The following is a 17686-nucleotide window of genomic DNA, read 5'->3' on the forward strand; positions in this document are numbered from 1 at the left end:
CTGCTTCACTGCTCAGTAAAGACAAAACTTCACACTGAGCATTCTGCTGATGTTGTGATTTGGATGTTAGTTGTTATGAATGTGAACACAGCTGAGGAGGAGAGCTGCTGAATATAAACAAAGATTTTCTCTCACAGCAGAAATCTGCTGAAAGCTTCTGGAATATTGTGATTTTGATGATTTCTGATGTGATTCTTCTCTTTTCAACATCTACCTGCCTGCTGTCGTGACCTCTGGACGACCCCTCTCAGGCGTCAGGGATTGGTCGGTTCGCCCCGCTGCTGCTGCTGGGATTGGCTGTTCATCAGATGTGGAACTGAGTGGGCGGAGCCAGCGGGCGAGAGGCTGCAGACAGGTGAGACAGGTGAGACAGGTGAGAGGTGAGACAGGTGAGACAGGTGAGACAGGTGAGACAGGTGAGAGGTGAGACAGGTGAGAGGCAGACCTGTCAACTCTCCCGGTTCTCCCGGGTTTCTCCGGTAGTTTCCCTCTCTCCCGCTGTGCTCCTGTTTGGTAATTTTCCCCGTAAATTTCCTGTATTTCCCTTTTTTATTTTTACAGTTATACTGAATCCTAATTGGCCCAGTCAAGTTGTTTCGGTTAGATCCATAGACTGTTTAACTTGGGAGACTATTGTCCCATTCCTGACCAGAAGTATGTTGGGAAACATCCATTTGTTGAACCAGTTTAATCCTTTCTGCTCTGAGAGGTGAGACAGGTGAGACAAGTGAGAGGTGAGACAGGTGAGAGGTGAGACAGGTGAGAGGTGAGACAGGTGAGACACACAGAGGGAAGTAAAGAGTTAAAGTCTCACCCTGCTGGTTTGGATTGGTTCTGGTTCTTGTTAGAACAGATGAGACAGAACCTGAGGTGGATCTGTTGCTCCCCCTGGTGGAACAGCTTGGACATGACTGAAGAAGAAGAGTTTTACTCTGTCCTGAACTCCAACCAGTCTAATCTGAGGAAGAGGAGATGAGATGAGATGAGGAAGAGGAGGGGAGATGAGGAAGAGGAGGAAGAGGCGGGGAGAGGAGGGAGAGGAGGGGGAGGAGGAAGAGGAGGGAGGAGCTTGTTCTGCAGCAGCATCAGATCAGAGTCTGCAGGCGGACAGCAGGATGTGGATCTTGTGTCCAGAGAGCAGCCAGATGTCCTGACCTGTGACCTCTGACCTGTGACCTCTGACCTGTGACCTTCAGGTTGAAGGTGAAGCAGCGCACTTAGCAGAAAACTCCCATCATTCATAGCTGTAAAGAGTCGTAACTCTCTCATCAAGCTGCTTCCTGCCTGGTTACTTTCTGCCTCTTCTGATGCATCTACTGTAATGTAAATATATTAAATATCTGTATCCAGATGTATTATAATATATTTGTATCCTCTGACAGCCTGTTGCACATCACTATATGACATCTCCATATTAAACTGATGTCACCTGATCTGATGCTTCTGTTTTTATACTTCTGGAATAAATCTGGAAGTTGCAAAATATACTTTGATATTTTCTCTTTGCTTTTATTGTAAATATTTTGCTTGAATATTGTAACTTTATATTAGTGTCTCTACTTTCTAAAATCTAATCTAAAATCAAGTTAAAATTATCTGTAAAAATGCATGAAATTGAAGCATTTTGCAAACCCTCTCCGGTGGGAACAGGTGCTTTCCTCTGACATCACATCTCTGACATCACATCTCTGACATCACATCTCTGACATCACATCTCTGACATCACACCTCTGACATCACATCTCTGACATCACATCTCTGACCTGTTCTACACATCCAGGTTCCTATAGGAGAAGAACTGAAGAGAAAAAGAACTGATCTGAGACCAGCAGAAGAGAAGATCCAGAGCAGCAACATTTACTACATGAATATCACATTAAAAATATGTTCTACACTGGCTGACATAACGCAGCTTATCAATTCTCTCTGATCAATAAAAGTACAGACAGCGATCAGTTCTCTTCTTCATGCAGCTGAATGAAACCATGAGGGAACTGTAACACACATCATGTTTTTTACTGATTCACAAGCCATGCTGTATATTTCTACGTTGTTTATATTCTGTAATAAATGATTTCATACAAACTCTTCTGATCTGCGGCTTTCATGAAGTTCACAACAGTCTGTTTGTGTTTTATTACATTTTGCAGATTTGACATTTAAAGATTAATGCGTCATATTTGAGGATCATGATTGCAAAATGAATCTCCATCATTTAAATAAATGACAGCAGGAACTGAAGTCCTCATCTGACTGAATGAGAAACTTTTACAGACCGGATCCGTGAGACGTTCAGTGTCATCTGGTTGTCATATTTCTCCAAAATGGACACATTGTGTTTTGGAACTGAACTCTTCATTTACAGACGAGCAGCTGATCTAACGAGCGAGAGAAGAGTCGGCAGCTCAGGAGGTTTCATCCAGGACTGGAGGAGGAAAACTCTCCAAAATATAGAAGGATGCAGCTTAAGGATAATGAGGTAGGCTAATAATGATGAGGTAGGTCATGATAATGAGGTAGGCGAATAATAATAAGGTAGGTTACGATAATGAGGAAGGTTACGGTAATGAGGAAGGTTACGTAATGATGTAGGCTAAAGGGTAATGAGGCAGGTCAAGGATAAAGAAGTAAATCAGCGGTAATGAGTTATGATATTGATAATGAGGACAATTATGGATAATGTGGCAGGTTAAGGATAATGATGTAGGCCTAGATTACAGGCAAATAAGACATAACCAGAGGAACCAGACAGAACCAGACAACCACAGGAACCAGAAAGAACCAGAGAAACCAGACAGAATCAGAGGAACCAGACAGAACCAGAGAAACCAGACAGAATCAGAGGAACCAGACAGAACCAGAGAAACCAGACAGAACCAGAGAAACCAGACAGAATCAGAGGAACCAGACAGAACCAGAGGAACCAGACAGAACCAGAGAAACCAGACAGAACCAGAGAAACCAGACAGAATCAGAGGAACCAGACAGAACCAGAGAAACCAGACAGAACCAGAGTAACCACACAGAACCAGACAGAACCAGAGGAACCAGACAGAACCAGAGAAACCAGACAGAATCAGAGGAACCAGACAGAACCAGAGGAACGAGACAACCAGAGGAACCAGACAGAACCAGACAACCACAGGAACCAGACAGAACCAGAGTAACCACACAGAACCAGAGGAACCAGAGAACCTGAGAAGGATCCTGACTGCAGGGAAACTTGCTCAAAACGTTTCAGAAACACATGCTGGTCCATCTGAACATAACCTGCAGGTCTACACTCATGAAGAAGAAGTTTTATTTATTCCCTCCTTCCTGCCTGGTTTCTGTCTTCCATCTAAATAACAAAGATAAAGATTAAAGGAAGAAAACCCAAACTGGAACATTAAAACACAACAGAACGCTTTACTTTCTTCCTCTGTTTAATTTCCCAGACAGACAGAAGCAGAACGACTCCATCTAACACCAAGTCATGAATAAATATCAGGTCAGTTATTACACACTCTGTCACCTGGAGGACAAGATAGGTCTGAGTGAACCGGACCAGGTTCAGGTTCAGGTTCAGGTTCAGGTTCAGGTTCAGGTTCAGGTTCAGTGTTTAAGATTAAACACAAATAACTGTTTATTAGTGACGGGTTTCATTCCAAAATGCTATAAATACTCTCTAAATAATCAATAATATTGCTTCCTAAATTTCATCAGTAAATATTTCAAAATCACAGATGATTCCTTAAAAACGTTCCTGTTTAGTAAGTGAAGGTGTTCAGATGACAGAATGAACTTTAATTTTTTCTGTCAAAGGTTTCTGTGTTTTCAGATGTTGGATGATGGATCACCTTGGAACAAAACTCTTCAATCTAAACATTGTGATTTTAGTTTCCACAGCTAATAAGAAGAATATTGATGTTCTGGATCATTTAGTTTCATTTCCTGTCAAGATGATGAAATAAGATGCCAAAAGTGCAGTAAAATAATTTGGTTCAATAATCAAAACTAATGATCGTGTCTAATACTCAGGATCCCAACATCTAGAAAAATAATCAGGAAAATCATTTTAGAAAGTTGGATTTTGATTCCAGCAGTCGCTCTGTAGGAACAGCTGCCACCACAGAACTAGAACAGATAGAACGGTCTTTCCCATTCAAATCAACGGTCCTGGACGGTCTGAGCGGCGGCCATCTTGCTGTGACCCGTTGGACTAGCTTCTGTATGAAGCGACTCGCAGCAAGTCACTGAGCTGAGAGGTTTTACAGCAAGAACCAAAGCAGCTTCTCTGTCTCCTTGCTGCCATGGATCGCTAACATGCTAATGCTAACATGCTAATGTTGACTAGAAGAGCTAGAGAGAGAAGTCCAGTCTGTGATGAAGCTACGTTAGCCTAGGGCTGGGCGATATGGGTGAAATCAATATCACGATAATCATAAGGATTTTTCTCGATATCAATATATATCACCATATGGTTCATGTATGCAAAATCACGTTAAATAATCAAATTAATGTTCATCTCATTGAACCGAATGGTGATGTTAGGTGTGATGTCAAACAAAACAGAAATATTCAAATAATATTCCTCCCATACCTCATTTTATGAATGGTAAATGGACTGCATTTATATAGCGCTTTTATCCAAAGCACTTTACAACATGCCTACATTCACCCAGTCACACACATTCACACACAGATGGCTGCAAGCTGCCACGCAGGGTGCAGGCCGACCATCAGGAGCAACTTGGGGTTCAGTATCTTGTCCAAGGACACTTCCACATGTGGACTGGAGGAGCCGGGGATCGAACCACCGACCTTCAGCTTAGTGGACGACCCGCTCTACCTGCTGAGCCACAGTTTCCCTTATGAGAGGTTTTAAGTAAAATTTGCAGCAGAAATGTGTCACGATATTAAAATATCTTCATATCATCACGATATGATTCCACTGAAAGACGATAAATGATAATATTGAATTATCGCCCAGCCCTACGTTAGCCTCGTCGCTAACATTAGCTTCCAGTTGAGTTTTGACAGTTTGCTAACAGACTCATCTGCTCAGTTCTCACAGTGTGACAGACTTTACATCCTTAATGTCCAGACTGTGTTGTCGCCATAGCAACTAACACTTAAGATTCCATAATCACCATTTTATGATCAACATCTGCAAATCCCCCACTGCCCCAGTCACTCATGGTGTCCCCCAGGGCTCAGTACTCGGTCCCCTGCTTTTCATCCTCTACATCCTTCCACTTGGACAGATCCTCCGCCATCATGGCCTCCGGTTCCACTGCTACGCAGACGACACTCAGCTCTACCTCTCCACCACGACGGTTACCGTAGCGACCCATCCCCCCCTCACCACCTGCCTCACAGACGTCAAAACATGGAAGCAAAAGAACTTTCTTAAACTCAACTGCAACAAATCTGAAATCCTCATCATCGGCCCGAACTCCCTCACCCGCTCCACCCAGGATTTCTCACTTAACATCGACGGCTCCGTTGTCACCCCCATGTCCATTTGTCCATTTATTGCTCTGTGTGAATAAAGTGACTGTTTAGCTGCAGTCCATATGGCTGCAGTCAAAACACCAAATGTCCGGTCCGTCCTCCAGGTCCTCCAGGTTCTCCAGATCCTCTCCAGGTCCTCCAGGTCCGGTTCAGGCGGACTGGATCTGCTGCCGGACCTTCTCAGCAGCCTGGACGTCCAGGAGCTTCTGCCGTCTGCGAACCAGCAGGACGAAGGCGGCGGTCAGAGCGAGCGTCGCCGCCTCGAACCTCCAGAAGCTTCTGTCCTCCAACCACTGTGACCGGCAGCTGGGGGGGGGGGGGGGGGGGGGGGGGGGCGGCAGTGAGATAACACAGAAACAGCTGCACAGTCTATCCTAACTGTTTCTCAGTGTGGTATATCAAGCGCTCCCATCACTCCTGACCAATCACAGCTTCTGAAAGCTCAACGTGCGTCATGTGACCAAAACAGTTCAGCTGGACAAACTTTACAGAGAAAACCTGAAAATGTTTTAGTTCCTGAAAGTGGGTCACAGTCTTAGTTTAGTAACTGAAGACAAACAAGAGGAAGACAACAAGACGCTCTGCTGCTGCTTTGACAACTTCTGCACTGAAAAAGTTCAAATTTATGTTAAGGTGCAAAAGTGAAATAAAATTACAATGTTTCCTGAAACTGAGACAAATAATCGTGATTCATAATTGTGATCACAATAATTAGCAAAACAACTGGGATTATCATTCTGTCCACGCGGCCCCACAGGCATCAGAGGGAGTCTGTGACGGGACGGTCTGTGACGGGACGGTCTGTGACGGGACGGTCTGTGACGGGGCGGTCTGTGACGGGACGGTCTGTGACGGGACGGTCTGTGACGGGACGGTCTGTGACGGGGCGGTCTGTGACGGGACGGTCTGTGACGGGACGGTCTGTGACGGGACGGTCTGTGACGGGGCGGTCTGTGACGGGACGGTCTGTGACGGGACGGTCTGTGACGGGGCGGTCTGTGACGGGACGGTCTGTGACGGGACGGTCTGTGACGGGGCGGTCTGTGACGGGACGGTCTGTGACGGGACGGTCTGTGACGGGACGGTCTGTGACGGGGCGGTCTGTGACGGGACGGTCTGTGACGGGACGGTCTGTGACGGGACGGTCTGTGACGGGACGGTCTGTACCTGCGGTGCTGCCGCCGGCCGGACGCCCCGCAGAGGACCTGCTCCACCGAGCCGGTCGGCTGGCAGGCCGGCCGCGACCTCTGAGGAGACAGCAAGGTCACGCTCAATGGGCTATACTATCATTATTTAATGTAGATTCATTACACTGTGACATGCATCTGATCAGTGATCTGTTTCAGCAGAGTGTTTAACTGACCTGCTCCAACACTGTTCTTTCTAAACTAAAGACCTTCCTTTTCACTCAAGCATTTTCTTAAATGAACACACTGTATTTGTACATTATGTTTGTTTGTATGTGTGTATGTGGGCTATATGTGTTTTTATGTGTATGTATGCATGGATGTTTCTGTTTATTTGCACATTTCTGCTGTTTTATTCTGTTTTTATGTAAAGCACTTTGAACTGCTTTTGTATGAGACGGTGCTATACAAATAAATTTGAATTGAACTGAACACAGCTGTTTCCCTGACATCTCTCTGTTCCTGTTGTCAGACTGAAACACTATAAAACAGATTTCACTGAAGGTCAGTAAATGCTAACTGGCTAACCAAAGCTAACGGTCATTTCTGGTCTGTCAGCATTATGTGGCGCTCGATGAAATCTGTTCTCTAGTGTTTCAGTCTGACAACAGAAACAGAAAGATCAGTCAGTGACAACAGCTGTTGAGTTAAACACTGTGTTGAAACAGAGATCAGACAGATGCATGTCACAGTGTAATGAATCTACATACAATTATTATAGTATAACCCATTCAAAATATAGAAAGAGGGGAAAACTAGGGAGAAAAAAAAAATGTATTATCACATTATCTATAATTCCTGTTTAATTTACATTTTCCATCCCAGTCATTTCTGTGGCTCTGACTCTCAGCAGCAGAACAAACTTCAGTTCCTAAATCAGCAACATTACAGGCAGCCATCAGTCAGCAGGTGAAAGGTCAGAGGTCAGAGGTCAGAGGTCAGAGTGTTGGTACCATGAGGAAAGCGCTGCAGCGTGAACACTCCTGCAGCACGGTGACGTTCTCCTGCTCCCAGCACCGGGCCGCACCGCCGCTGCCTGCCGCCACAGCATCAGCATCATCATCATCATCATCATCATTATTAATATTAATATTACATCTGTAAAGCTTTATAAGAGTTTATACTGCCACCTCATCACTTTCATACTATCACAATCTACTTTATACTACTACTTCAAAACCACAGTCTGTTTTCTGTTTTACTGATTCTCTGCATAGTAGTTCATTATTTTTTCATCTTTATTTATTGCTTTTTTCCCTAATCTTTGTAACTCTGTATGGATAAATGCCTTAGAAAGACTTTATTTCTAATTTATTTTAATTATCGTTAATTTGTCCTGAAGTAGTTCATTCTTTTTTTTTCCTAGTAGTAGTAGTAGTGGTAGTAGTAGCAGTAGTTGTAGTAGTAGTAGTTGTAGTAGTAGTGGTAGTAGTAGTAGTAGTTGTAGTAGGCTAGTAGTAGTTGCAGTAGTATTACCTGTTGCATAGCTCTGTACAGCAGCACAGTACACACTGCATCAGAGAAGACAGTTAGTTTTATGAAACAGATATAAATTATATATTAAGCTCTTCCTGCTGGACAAACACTAAATAACTGTTGGAGACACAAAATTTCCTCAGCTGGTGGAAAACTGAGTCATCCTTCATGTCCTACTAGTTACTGAACTGCTTTATTTTACACTGATGCTATTCATAGTTTTCTGTTACATCACCACACGGCCATCTTGGCAGGAAAATAACAGGTGAATGTAATAATGTAATAAAGTAACAGGTGAATGTAATAAAGTAACAGGTGAATGTAATAATGTAATAAAGTAACAGGTGAATGTAATAAAGTAACAGGTGAATGTAATAATGTAATAAAGTAACAGGTGAATGTAATAATGTAATAAAGTAACAGGTGATTACATCAAATGACAAACAGCCGGTGAGCAGTGTGTATTGTAAGGCGCCATGTTGGTCGGACATGCATGTGACGTGACATCATGGGAATACTATGAAAAGCAAAGACTAGCTAGCTAACGTTAGCTCAACAGAAGGCAGCCTGGTAACAGTCTCAGGAACTACGGGTCCCGGGAGGAGACACACTACCTGACTTCACCGAGGAAGACGGTGACGAGCAGCGCAGTCAAACTCTTCATCTCACAGTCCAGCTCCGACAGGTACAGTCAAACAGTGAAAGACAGACAGGGGCGACTCATCCATCAGGAGGCCTAGTTACTTCCTGTTTGGGTCAGCTGACCTGTGGCTCCAGACAAGCAAGGTGTTTTTTTGCCCAGGTAAGCCCCGCCCATTTCCCCACACATACAGGTATGCACATTGCAGGAATCTCCCTCACCTACCCACCGGCAGCTAAACCGGCTGCATAGGAAGGTTCTAGAGACAGGAGGTCTGGACCTTATTCACACGGTGGCCATTTTGAACACTTGGGGTGGGAAACTCTACCTTGGCATATAAAGTTAGCATTACTTCAACACATAGGCTAAGTGAGGACAAAATAGAAAGCTAACTATGGGCAGAAATATGTGTCACTAGAAACTGAAATTGAATTCTTTATATTTGAATTTGAATTGCTCAACTTGAATAATTGCATTAAAAAACAGAATCTGAATAGCATGATTTTAAATTTAATTTATTAGTTTGAAACTGAATTCCAATAAACTTGAAACTGAATGTACATCTATCAATCTCGAGAACAACAACAACTTTAGAATTTAGCAGGGAAGTCAGCTAGCTTACTAGCTAATTGGTAAGTTAGCTACCTATAGGCTAATAATGGACCAAATATCCCTCTGGATTCTTATTTTAGATATTTTTCACTGAATTTGTGAAATGATGAATGTTGGTATGATGTATCTTGGTTCACAACAGCAGCACAGAGCGGGCTGGACTCACTACTCAGGTGTTTCCCACCCCAAGTGTTCAAAACGGCCACCTGTGAACAAGATGTCATTTCCTGCTCCTAATTACATTTAACCAATCGGAAATCTCACATGCTCTGAGAACCAATCATCATGCTGCTGCCAGAATTTAAAACTTCCTTTTTCCTCTGCCTTCAGCTGTCATTTCAGTGCTGCTGTTGATCCTCCTCCTGTCCTGATCCAGCTCCTCCAGTCCTGATCCAGCTCCTCCAGAGGGAGACTCCAGCTCCATGGGTCTCCTGCAGGATGTTGGTCTCCACAGTCCTCCACCTCCAGCGGGGTCTGGACTCCATCGGAGGGGGAATCATCATGAAGATAGTTTCATGATGGAGTCGAATCGCCGAAGCCTTTTTATAAATTCTAGACTTCCGTAATTTCAGTCATACAATAAGAACTTGTCATTCATCTTCACTCAGTCTATCCTGATTGAATTGGATGTGAAGGTGATGATACACAGGCAAAATATGAGGGCAAATATGGGGCAACATTTCTCTGCATATTTGCTGCTTTCCTGGTAAGATCAACCAATCAGAGACAACAAAATTGGTCAGGTGACCTGTCCTCTGCCCAAAATATTTTATAAATGGTCCAACTGCTATTATATAGTAAACACAGCTAGGAAATAATGGCTGATTCTTTTTAGAGAACATTCAATCCAGCTAGCCTACAATGCATGTTGTGAAATTGCAGTGATGTTCTGGATAAAATGATTCAATTCCTACGAGAGAGGAGGCAAGATGACAGTGACAGCAGCAGGATGTTTTTCATCCATTTTCACTCAAATAAGTCAAATAAGTCAGTTACCATTGCCCAGTTGCTCATACTCATTGCCAACAAGTTTTGCCCTAAAGGTTTGCCTGTGTATCACCAGCTTTATGATGGATCGGGACTCCAGCTGGTTGGTTCATGTAGACCGGACTAACTTACAGACCTCCACCATTATCAGTCTGCTGTGTCCCCCGGCTGACCGGTGTACACTCACAATGCTTAACGCCTCCGATGTCTATAACATGCTTGATTGTACAAAAGTCAAGTTCACACAAACCAGCTGCCATTTATTGCAAACACTCTACTGACATGTCATGTTCATCCAGTACAAGGAACCAAAACAGTCACCATCTGTGAGGTAATGAGGACTCAGCAGGTACGTTGCTGTAAAACAAAATCTCGTTTTGACTTTTGTAACAAAAGTGAAGCCTCACTAACATTGAAAGCAATCAGACCAAGTCAGACTTTTCTAAACAGTGCAGTTAGTGTGCAGTAAATACACTAAAAAGTCAACTAGACAGGCTGGTCAGATGAGGGAACTGTCGGCTTGCATCATCGTGCAAATTACAAAAAACAACACAACATGTAATCCGAAAACAGCTGAACAAACCACTTTATACTCTGGTAAAACTTTGGCAAACGAAGCTGAAGTCTCATCAAATCAATATCTGTTCCTCTTCTAGCCGGTAAAGCTGGGAACACTGACAGTGTGACTGGAGAACAGTCATGTGAACATTCAAATGAAGCAGCATGGTTAAATCAAGCATTATAATATCCACTTTGGTTTTTTACATTAGTGACTTTTATAGCTACACAACTCTCAGAAAAAAGTGGTTCTCAACCTGGGCGCTGGGACCCTCTAGGACGTCACAAGATGATTCATCAATCTAAATCTGATCTGAAAATATATATCTCTTATATACAACTTTATTATCATGTTTTTTATCTTTGTGATAAATGCCTTTGCCAAAGGCTGCAAATAATGAATATTTGCAGCCTTTGGCCTTCGTTCAATCAAAGTTAAACATCCTGAAAAGGGGAAAATAAAATCATCATTTGGTGTCAAAGTTCACTGTCCTGCAGGTTTCTACCTGCAGCAGGGTTTGGTGAGTTGGCATCACTTTGTTTTAGAGGGTCCAGAGCTGAAAAGGTTGAGAATCACGGCTTTACATCAGGCAGACAGCTTTGAGATTTCCTTGGAAGAGAAAAACAGGTTCATATTGCAAATAATTCAAAAATGTATTCCACTGTCACCACATGTAGATGCTAGAAAATCAAGTCGACCATTCCTTCGTTATGAGTTGCCTCAATATCAGTCCAAGTGCAGCCCCCCCCCCCCGTTACCCCCCTCCCCTGCTACCCCCCCTCCCTACCACCTCAGTCCCAGTGGTTGTCTCCAGCCATAGCCATGTATTCATCCAGCTGGGCGTCCAGTCTGCTCTTGGACATGGACATGTAATCGTCCAGCTGGGCGTCCAGTCTGCTCTTGGACATGGACATGTATTCATCCAGCTGTTTGTCCAGCTCCTTCTTGGTGATGACCTCCTCTGTCCTCATGGTGCCTCCTCTCCTGCCCCGCCCCCCGCAGGCTCCTGCCCGGGGCCCCAGGCCGACTCCTCCTCTACCTGGAGGAAAAACACCAACACTTAGTTGCTGCTGTTAACACCAACTACTGCTAACATTAAAGGGTGACAGAACCTCCAGTTTCAGTCCCTCTCCGCCTACCCAGTTACTTTGAAAAATGCAATGAAATGGGCATGGAGAGCAGTGGTGGAGGGGGAGGGGGGCGGCTATCAAATCAACCTGATTACATAGAGTTTAACTAAAGACACTACGATACTGTACATCTAATGATGTTCACCTACTTTTTAACCCTGGAAAAAATAATTGATTTAATGCGTAAAACATCCGCAATTCAACATATGCACTCATAGGTGGAGGTAATGCCTGGTATTATTCTTCTATCTCAAACCTTTTCAGGTGCGGAGAACAACAGGAACAGGACAAGTGACAGGATTCACTTGTCTGTCCATGCACCAAGATGCCAAAAGTTTCCATCTATGACTGTAACTGGAGCGTGTGGACGGAGTCCTGGCGTAACGCAAGGTGCCCAAGACAGCTTAATCTAGATTCTCAGGGACGGACTCAGAAGGGGCGAGACCCGAAGTCACGAGTATTGGACTTGGAGTGCCAAATCTGACCTAGATCTGCCCGAGACGGGAGATCCGACCTGACTAGTAGGGGCCAAGGGAGACCTGGACCAACTGCAGGAGATCTGGGAACCAATGTCTCCCAGGCCACTGGGGAGCAAGTAACAGGATCCTGTAGTGTCCCAGGTTGATCTGGGACAACACTTTGCGAATCCGTGACAATGGGGGAAAAGCATATGACTTAACAAGTCTTCTGGCCATTCTGATGATGGCTCATCCAGGCCTAAAGCCCCATGACCGACAGGGAAAACCAAACACCGCAATGAGTTGTCTCTTGGGATGTAAAGAGATCGGATCGGGCCTGAAACAAGCCCACCTCCGAGTGTAGCCGCCATTCCCCTGGAAAGGGCCGGGATCTGGAAAGGAGATCCGCAGCCCCTGGGACATGGTCTGCTCTGAGAGAGGCCAATTGAGTTGTGGCCCAGAACAGGAGTTGCTGAGACACCTGGAGACAACAAAGTGACCTGGTGCCCCCTTGGTGATTAATGTGGTACACAGCTGAGGTGTTGTCTGCCCTGAATGTGAGAGAACAGAGCAAGATAAATGTTGGTCAGCTCTGACACACTGATGTGTTCAAAAGCCTGGGGGGTGGGGGGGGGGTGGCCACTTCCCCCTCAACATCCTGAACTCCCAGACTGATCCCCATCCAGTCAGGGAGGCATCCGTTGTTATTACAGTCCTTCTGAATGGGAGCACTCCCAGTGGGACCCCATCAGTCAGACACTGCCACTTCCTCCAGGGAAGCAGGGATCGGAGACAAGATTCTTTCACCCAGAATTTTTTGTCCCTCTTGGGATGGAGGCAGAGGGCATTCAGCCTCCTCTGGAGAGGCCTGGCCCCGAGAAGCCTGAGAGGAACCACAGCAGTAGCTGCCGAAATCATCCCCAGCAACTTCTGAAACTGCACCAGGTCTACACGCCTAGAAAGATGGAGAGGGTGTGAGAGTGTTTTGATTTTTGCCACCCTCTGGGGTGTCAGACAGGCCATCATGGTGAGAGTTGAGGCACAGCCCAACAAAGCTCTTATCCAGGGCCCCAGCTGATTGCTGAGATCGCTCAAACTTAATAACAAGTATTACACAATGTTGTAAGGGTGCATGAATTGAATTTTAGTCTTTCAAGTACATTTTGTTTTACAAGTATTCTTTGTGGATTTGACTTTTGACAAAACTACTGACTTGACTAACACTGTCAGGCGTCATCCTGACTGGCACCTCAAACAATATAGTCAAACCCCCACAAAGGCTACGCCAATGTCCCAGGTGAGCTGGGAGTGAACCGAGTGGACTCAACAGACTCCTGGTGTCTGAGTTGTCCGAGTTGGCCGTTTTCACTGGGGCCCTTATCCGCTACAAACATCAGAAATAAGACAGAGAGACACTATAGGCCAACTATAGTGTGCTGGAAAGAACAAAGAATTCTCCAGCCACCAAAGTCACCAACTCACTGTATGCAAACGAAGGACCAAACTGCACCAAAAGCCTGTGCACAGAGGATAAAAGATGCTTAACAAGCCAACAGAATACTCAGCTCAGCACTAGTGTTAAGGGGGTCGCACACCGGACGCGTCTGGCGGACCACATACAGCGTCCAAAAATTCGAAACCAGTGTTTACAATGAAGGTGCACACACCGCCGCGTGCCGGCGTGCCACGACCTCCACCGCTGCTCAGAGTCTGGAGCGCCACTCAGCGCCACTCATGTTTTCCACTATTGCTACTAAACACAGAACAAGACCCACAAATCAATATTAGATATGTGGCTTGAAATTTATCATTGTGAACAGAAGTAGCAAGCCATCCAATATTTAAAAAAATACTGAAAATACTGCAGTCCACAGGGACACAAGGCACCTGCACCGAAGTGATGGATTTCAGCATGTGAGATCCCACGCAAAACAAAAATCTCTGATGAGGTGAGAAGGCAGAGTTGGAGGCCTGCTCACCTGGGGCTTTTACAGAAGGGGAGTCCACCTCCCGGGGTCAGAGGCATGACTTGATAGGCATGATAGGTGGATCCAAGGTATCATTCAATGTAATGACTGCAGTGACCGTCTGAGCGATACTGACGATTTCAGACCCTAAAACCAATCCTGAAGCTAATGTGTGCTATGTGGAGATTTCACTGAGACATAATGATATAAACCAATATCCACACAGCAGCCTGCTGTGTTTTCACCTCTTTTCTAAAGCTCGTTGTCAAAACCTGGACCGACTTGAAGCTCCTCCCGCTCCATTTATTTATTTTTTTAAACTAGCTCGTCTCCTCCCTCGCTGTTTAAAAGCAGTGCTTTCCTCCACCCTTACTGAAAAAATATTGTAATGGCGGAATCGATGAAGCGAGTGAGTAAACTTGTTAAACTAGTGAACTTGTTACCTGCCTCGTTACTTGTCATTGTGGGACATGTGACCTTCAGCAGGAGGAAAATCTGGCAAAGTGAGACTGGTAACAGACGACACTTCTCTGTGGGTACGGTTAGCTTAGCTATTAGCCTTTATGCACAGTTTGTCCTTAAGGGCTTCCATAGTCCAGTAGTTTTGCTGTGTGTTATTTACAAATGTGTTGCTGTTTCTGTCACCCTCTATTGGTCAGAAAATCACTTATTGCACTACTAGCACTAATCAACTACTGCTAACCAACTACCTGTTAAAGGCTAAAGGCTAGGGATCACACACACCTGGAGTAATGACGTATCTGCTAGCATTAACCAACTACTGCCAACCTTAACATTTAACTGTAACATTAATCAGTCACTTATCAGAGGCTAAATGCTGTGGTAAAGACAGCAGAGTGTCTGTGGAGGCAGCGGCTTACAGTGACTTTACGGTTTAGGCAACGCCTGCTAGCTGCTGAACTCTGTATAAAGCACTGCTTCCAGTGGCTTGGTACTTAAACTGTAGGCCGACCTCTTCCAGTCTGTCTCAGCTGGTTCCTGGTTGTGTTGTTAACCAAAGCTCCAGCACCGCAGACAGGTCCGTCTCTCCTCTTCAGGATCCGGCGCGGACCCAACCGGGCCGAAACAGGACGACGCTGCAGGTTCCCAGTTCCTGGATTGGGAAAAAATAAAATACTGTTGTGTTGGTGTTAGTTCTATTATTTTTCCCCCCAAAATAAATCATATCAGGGAACACATGAGTCTATTGTACAAGAGAGAGTCCAATGAAAGTTGATTTGCTTGGTTTAATGTTAGTATCAAAATTCTGGTTTAAGCAGTGTAGGAGCCAAAACAGCAAATCTCAGATACTCACTCCTGTGCGTGAAGCCGATCCTTCTGTAGAGTCTGATTCTGGCTCCCCATCTGTACCTCCGTCTGAAGCCCCAGAAGCCAAAGGACTTGAAGCCACAGAAGCCCCGGGCCCCCAGCCTGCTCCAGATGCTGCCTTTCCCCAGACGCTGCTTCACATTCTGGGAGACATTAGGACATTCCCAAGGTGAAAACAATAACAATAATAATAATAATAATAATGATGATGATACAGTACACCAAAATTTTAGAAAGGTGTATGTCATTTTACCATCACAAAATCATTGTCACATTAATTTTGACACTGTACAATTACAGTAAACAGAAGATTGACAGCCTCTACTCTGCATCCTCCATGTTTCTCCTCCTGGTGGATCTGGAGGGAAATCTGCTGGATCGCTTTACGGCACAAAACAGGAAGAGGAAGAGTTTCTGGCAGCAGATGGTGGAAGGAGGGAAAGGAGGATGGAGAAATCACTTCCAACATGTTGATCCTCTTTGGGGGGAGGGGGTGGGGGCAGGAAGCAACGGGGCTGATGGGAAATGTAGTCTTAATGTGGAGAAACACTAGAACTAACAATACTACCGGAGTGAGAGAGAGGAGAACAATCGTCTCCACTGTGGACTCACTGGTTTACAGTCATTATACTAAGGTTGGAATATTAATTTAACAGTGATATATTGATGATTAAAATGACACACACAGCACCCCCCGCCCCCTCCACACACACACACACACACACACACACACACACACACACACACAGCCTCACCCTCCTCTCCATCAGCAGGACCAGCTGCTGGTTGCGGATGGTGGCGCGCCTTCTGTGCTGCAGCGGGGCGGGGTCAGAGGTCACGGCGCCGGGCCAAGTCAGCTTGACCTCCAGCAGCTGAGAGAAACTACAACATGGACGACAAGGAGGGAGAGAACCAACATACAGAGTACAGTAAGACTGCAAACTGAATCATACTGTATGTGGATAACACTTTCTACATAATATGGTTTTTAACAGTTGGAAAAAAAAAATAGAGGTGAACAATAGGGCAACAATTCAATATTATAGTTTACTGTCTTTCCATTTAATCATACCGTGATCAAACAATATCAAGTCATAGTGATAGTGAATTCTAGTGACTAAATTAATGATGAAAAGAAAATACTAATCATAATCTCTCACAACATGAGATTATTTAAATAAATAAATATATATATATATATTATTGGAGTTTTATCATAATTAAGAGTTTTGCAGTTCAATGTGATGGACATCAATTTGATTATTTACCAGGTGATTTAGCATGTTAGCATATATCATTATGGAAATATTTTTTATGATGATTATGATATAGTGTTTAGAATTTTCTCAGTTTGAGTATGATGAAATATTTTGTCCAGCATGCAGCTGATCTGAGCAGCAGCCTGCCTGCTTCCCTCTGATGAAACACTGCACTCATGACGTGGAAACTAAACTGTTTTCAGTAGTGGGCTAATTTCTGTAATTTGTGTAATGATGGCAGATCTGTGATGGACGATGTGAAGAACCTAGTGACATTATTGGAAACGAATCATCAAACAATCATTTACTCTAAATTAGTAGACATCATGATAGCGGAGGGTGTGTGTGTGTGTGTGTGTGTGTGTGTGTGTGTGTGTGTGTGTGTCTCACCGGTCATTGAGGGAAACTGTTGAGGTACTTCTCAGGATAAACTTGTCTAATGTTGATGAAGCCATGGGGTTTCGTGTATTTCTGACACACTCCGTCCTGTAGACCAGACGTCTGGATGAAGCCGGTAGCTCGGTCTCCTCTGTCCAACACACAGCCCCTCTCGTTATGGAGAGAACAACATGCCAAACTCCATTCG

At 44.5% G+C, this 17686-nt stretch overlaps 1 protein-coding gene across 1 annotated transcript in view; it reads right to left on the minus strand.

The window, feature by feature from the left end:
• Window positions 1-11748: 11748 nt before the first annotated feature.
• LOC139642069 (chromatin target of PRMT1 protein-like) overlaps window positions 11749-17686 on the minus strand; it is a 9206-nt gene continuing 3268 nt past the window's right edge. Inside the window, exons 2-6 of the mRNA XM_071516774.1 lie at window positions 16597-16713; window positions 15884-15984; window positions 13353-13500; window positions 12898-12976; window positions 11749-11996 (exon numbers count right to left, since the gene is read on the minus strand). Of these exons, the coding sequence (XP_071372875.1) occupies window positions 11749-11996; window positions 12898-12976; window positions 13353-13500; window positions 15884-15984; window positions 16597-16713 (693 nt within the window). The remainder of the gene's footprint in view (window positions 11997-12897; window positions 12977-13352; window positions 13501-15883; window positions 15985-16596; window positions 16714-17686) is intronic.

The sequence above is a fragment of the Centroberyx affinis genome, unplaced genomic scaffold, assembly GCF_046629955.1.
Source record: "Centroberyx affinis isolate AG114_WGS23_722 - 3 ecotype Tasmania unplaced genomic scaffold, CSIRO-AGI_Caff_v1 ptg000430l_1, whole genome shotgun sequence".
Lineage (NCBI taxonomy): Eukaryota > Metazoa > Chordata > Actinopteri > Beryciformes > Berycidae > Centroberyx > Centroberyx affinis.